The sequence below is a fragment of the Galeopterus variegatus genome, unplaced genomic scaffold, assembly GCF_000696425.1.
Source record: "Galeopterus variegatus unplaced genomic scaffold, G_variegatus-3.0.2 Scaffold6758, whole genome shotgun sequence".
NCBI classification, from domain to species: Eukaryota; Metazoa; Chordata; class Mammalia; order Dermoptera; family Cynocephalidae; genus Galeopterus; species Galeopterus variegatus.
In genome coordinates, this window is record NW_007732869.1 from 1 (window position 1) to 4,529 (window position 4,529).

General features: G+C 44.8%; 1 protein-coding gene across 1 annotated transcript; it reads left to right on the plus strand.

Annotated features, from left to right (window-relative positions):
* The first annotated feature begins 6 nt into the window (after positions 1–6).
* LOC103606639 (olfactory receptor 24-like) lies at positions 7–629 on the plus strand. The gene has a single exon (XM_008591206.1). It carries the CDS (start codon positions 15–17, stop codon positions 627–629), a length of 615 nt encoding a protein of 204 aa, XP_008589428.1. The 5' UTR covers positions 7–14.
* The last annotated feature ends 3,900 nt before the right edge of the window (positions 630–4,529 follow it).

The window sequence follows — 4,529 nt, forward strand, 5'->3', positions numbered from 1 at the left end:
ATTTCTTTGCCATCATGGACAGCGTCTTAATAGCCGTGATGGCGTATGACCGGTTTGTGGCCATTTGCCACCCCTTACACTATGCCACCATCGTGAGTCTGCGCGTCTGTGTCCTGCTGGTTGGTGGCCCGTGGGTGTTTTCCTGTTTCGTGTCGCTCATCCACACCCTCCTTATGGCCCGCCTGGTTTTCTGTGGCACCAATGAGCTTCCCCACTACTTCTGTGACCTCACTCCCCTTCTCCGACTTTCTTGCACCGACACATCCGTGAACCAGATCTTTGTGCTCTTCGTGGCCGGGATGGTGATCGCCACGCCCCTCGTCTGCATCCTGGCCTCCTACGCTCGCATCATTGTCGCCATCGTGAAGGTGCCCTCCGCAGGTGGCAGGAAGAAAGCCTTTTCCACCTGCAGCTCTCACCTCTCCGTGGTCGCCCTCTTCTATGGGACCACCATTGGGGTCTATCTGTGCCCCTCATCGGTCCGCACCGCTGTGAAGGAGAAAGCTTCTGCCGTCATGTACACAGCAGTCACCCCCATGCTGAACCCCTTTATCTACAGCCTGAGGAACAGAGACCTGAACGGGGCCCTGAGGAAGCTCGTCAGCAAAAAGATCGGCTCATCTTCCTGACCACCAGGACACTGGGGGACTCCCAGGGGGTAGAATGGGAACATTTGGGATCTTGGGCTAAAGTCTGGAATTGTGTGAGTTGGAAGAGGAGCCACTTTGCATTTTGAGTTGTAGTAGTTTAAAGGGAAACCTCAAGATGTCTTGTGACTGTTTGTGTAGTAGTTTAAAAGGAAACCTCAAGATGTCTTGTGACTGTTTTCACAAATACTGGAACCAGTAAGGATATAAGTACGCCTCACATTGTCTTCCCAGAAAGCTGCATCTAGCCCTGGCCAGACTGGATTTACCCCGGTTTAGAATCCATTTGGCACTCAACAAATATTTATTGAGTGGCTATTCCAGGCTTGATGTTAGGTGCTGGCCACAGAGTGGCAAGTAGGAGAGGCAGGATCTCTACAGTTTGGGGCTGTAGGTGAGTGTGAGAGAAGACATTTGACACGTGATGACAATAGAATGGAATATGGACGATTAGGGGAAGGACAGGATACAACTGGGCGACCTGTCAGAGTCTGGAGGGGAGGATTAGGGTACGATTCCTGGAAGAGGTGACCCAAAATCCAAACGACAAGACAGTATTTTCCATCTGAAAGAGCATCTTAGAACAACAACAAAAAAAAAAAAAACAGTAAGATAAAAAAATAGAGAAGAAGAGAGAGAAAAGTGCATTTGAGAAGTGAAAAATCCAGACATAGAGAATGCCAGGTCAAGAAGGGTTTTAGAAGCTAACCTAAGAGCTTGACCTTTCACCTATGAACCAGGCAGTTAACTCGACTTCCAGGCACCAAAGACAAGGAGCTTCTGGATGAGACGCGTGTCCCGCTACCCTTGCCCCCACCATATCTTCTAGGGGAGACGGCGTACACCAGGGAAAAGCTGTAGAAGTCACAAGGACAGAGGAGAAGGGGATTCAGACCACGCGCTGAGAGAGTGAGGAACCACCATCTGATTGGTATAAATCTTTACCAACAAAAAAAAAACCCAGTAAGATAAAAAAAAAAATAGAGAAGAAGAGAGAGAAAAGTGCATTTGAGAAGTGAAAAATCCAGACATAGAGAATGCCAGGTCAAGAAGGGTTTTAGAAGCTAACCTAAGAGCTTGACCTTTCACCTATGAACCAGGCAGTTAACTCGACTCCCAGGAACCAAAGACAAGGAGCTTCTGGATGAGACGCGTGTCCCGCTACCCTTGCCCCCACCATATCTTCTAGGGGAGACGGCGTACACCAGGGAAAAGCTGTAGAAGTCACAAGGACAGAGGAGAAGGGGATTCAGACCACGCGCTGAGAGAGTGAGGAACCACCATCTGATTGGTATAAATCTTTACAGCCAAAGGGAAGATACCAGTCAGCTGAGTCATGAATCTCGAGCCCAGGAAGAAGCCGAGGCACGTCTTCATTTCCTCACATGCCTGCGGAATGCACATCAGTAAAACTACTTATAACAGAGATGACATCTGTTCATTGCCTGTTTTTGTCACCTTACTAAGTTTCTCTGAATTGTTCCATTCCGCTATTCTGAAGTCCCTATGAAGGCGTTAAACTGCATTCGTGTCTACTATAAAGTAATCCTCACACTCACGTGGAAGATTTGCAATATGGGACGAGAGGTGACTTTGAAGGGCCCAGAAATTTTCAAATGGTGCTAAAGAGCTGACATTATCTTAAGATAAACAGCTCTGAGTGATCATACATCTAATTTGCTTTTGCTACTTTTCTCCCAAGAGAATTTAATTGGAATTTCTCAGGTGAACAAAGAGACTTCCAGACTTGGCCCTGCTGTAGAGCTGTCAAGTAAGCACATAGGTTGGAAAGACAAAGCAAATCCTCTTTCTGGTGGGTATTCTGGTGAATAAAACACAGAATTTAAGAATATTGCAGTTTGCCATGGGCAGTCCATGAGTCTGGTCAGGGCCTTTTTGGAGTAACCAAAACCCGTGTGAAAGTGAAAGTGGGATCACAGCTCTCTCTCCTCACAAACACCCTCCATTCTCCCACCCCATGCGCGCAAGTGGTTACGGTGCTTGTCGGCAGAGAGTTAAAATTGCCAAAGACTTGAGAAATTATTACAACTCAGGGGCTCCTAGAAATGTGTGAAAACCTCATTCTCTTTATCTAGCTGGAGCTAAAGCATTTATATTAGCCCCGTCTATCCTCTGTGGAATGAGAGATGCTGCAGGCACCAATAAAAATCTCCTAAGATTCTGTCAGTCAAACAATCTCCTTCTTGTTCTGTGTTAAGAAGTAAACAACACAACCCCAGCAGAGATTTGTTCTGGCAGTCCTTGCATTATAAACTTCCATCATTTGTTGGCATTGATATATGTGTTTCATTTCATTCATTAACAAATATTTACCACGTGCCTACTCTATTCCAGCTGTTATTCTAGGCACTGGGGGTCCAGTGTTAAGAAGGAGAAACAAACCCCCGTCTTTGTGACTACAAAGGCATAGCACAAGGGTGTTCTGGGTGCAATGAAACTGTTTTCTGTCCTAATTGCAGAGCAATGACTTTAAAGGGACCAACAATTTTAGCTGTTGTTCTTGCACAGATTCCATGAATGTCTGCATAAGATAAAATTCCAAGAACTGTACACTCATACAAAAAGTCAGCTTTGCTGATGTTAATTTTTAAAAGTAAAATGTTTAAACAGCACAAAACAAACAACCATTCTCAGTCCAGTAGGGAAAATGACAAGGATCAAAGAAATACGTAAAGGAACCAGATCATTACCAATGGCGAGAAGGACTTCAAAGGCATACAGCAGGGGGGTGTGACAGAGATGGATGGGGACGTGCTTTACTCTGCGGGTTACTGAGGGTCTTCCTGATAAGGTGACTCCTGAGCTGAGACTTGAATTTATCCTAGAAAGAAGTATCCCCAAGAAGGAGGTGGGGACAGTGTGCCAGAAGGAGGGACCTACACATGCAATGTGAGGAACAAGTTGGCATTTAAATACATTTTCAGGACACATGGTACTGGTATAAAAATAGACATTCAGACCAGAGGAGTAGACTTGAGAACCCAGAAGTCACCCCTCAGGCTTCTAGCCATCTGATATTGGACAAAGGCAACAAAAGTCTACATTGGGGAAATGACTGCCTCTTCAACAAATGGTTCTGGGAAAAGTGGACATCCATCTGCAGAAGAATGAACCTGATGTGCATCTCTCACCACACGCTAAAGTCAACTAAAACTGGATTAAAGACTTAAGCGTAAGACCCCAAACTGTAAAATTACTAAGGGAGAGTATATGTGAAACAGTCCAGCAGTTAGGTCAGGGCACAGGCTTTGTGAACATGAGCCCAAAAGCACAAGCTGCAAAAGAAAAAATAAACAAATGGGACTATATCAAACTAAAAAGCTTCTGCACTGGAAAGCAAACAGTCAACAGAGTGAAACGACAGCCTACAGAGTGGGAGAAAAATTTTGCTAACTATGCATCTGACAAGGGATTAATATCCAGAATATACAAGGAACTCAAACAGTTACATAGCAAAAAACAAAAACAAAAACAAATAACCCAATTTGAAAATGGGCAAAGGAGCTGAATAGACATTTTTGAAAGGAAGACATACAAATGGCCAACAGGTATATGAAAAAATGCTCAACATCACTAGTCATCAGGAAAATGCAAATTAAAACTTCATTGAGACACCACCTCAGCCCAGTTAGACTGGCTATGATCAAAAAGACAGTGAATAATAAATGCTGGTGAGGGTGTGGAGAGAAGGGAACACTCCTGCACTGTTGGTGGGACTGTAAATTAGTACAGCCACTATGGAAAACAGTATGGAGGTTTCTCAAACAACTACAGATAGATCCTCCATATGATCCAGCAATCCCACGTCTGGGTATATACCCAGAGGAATGGAAATCATCATGTCGAAGGGATACCTGCACT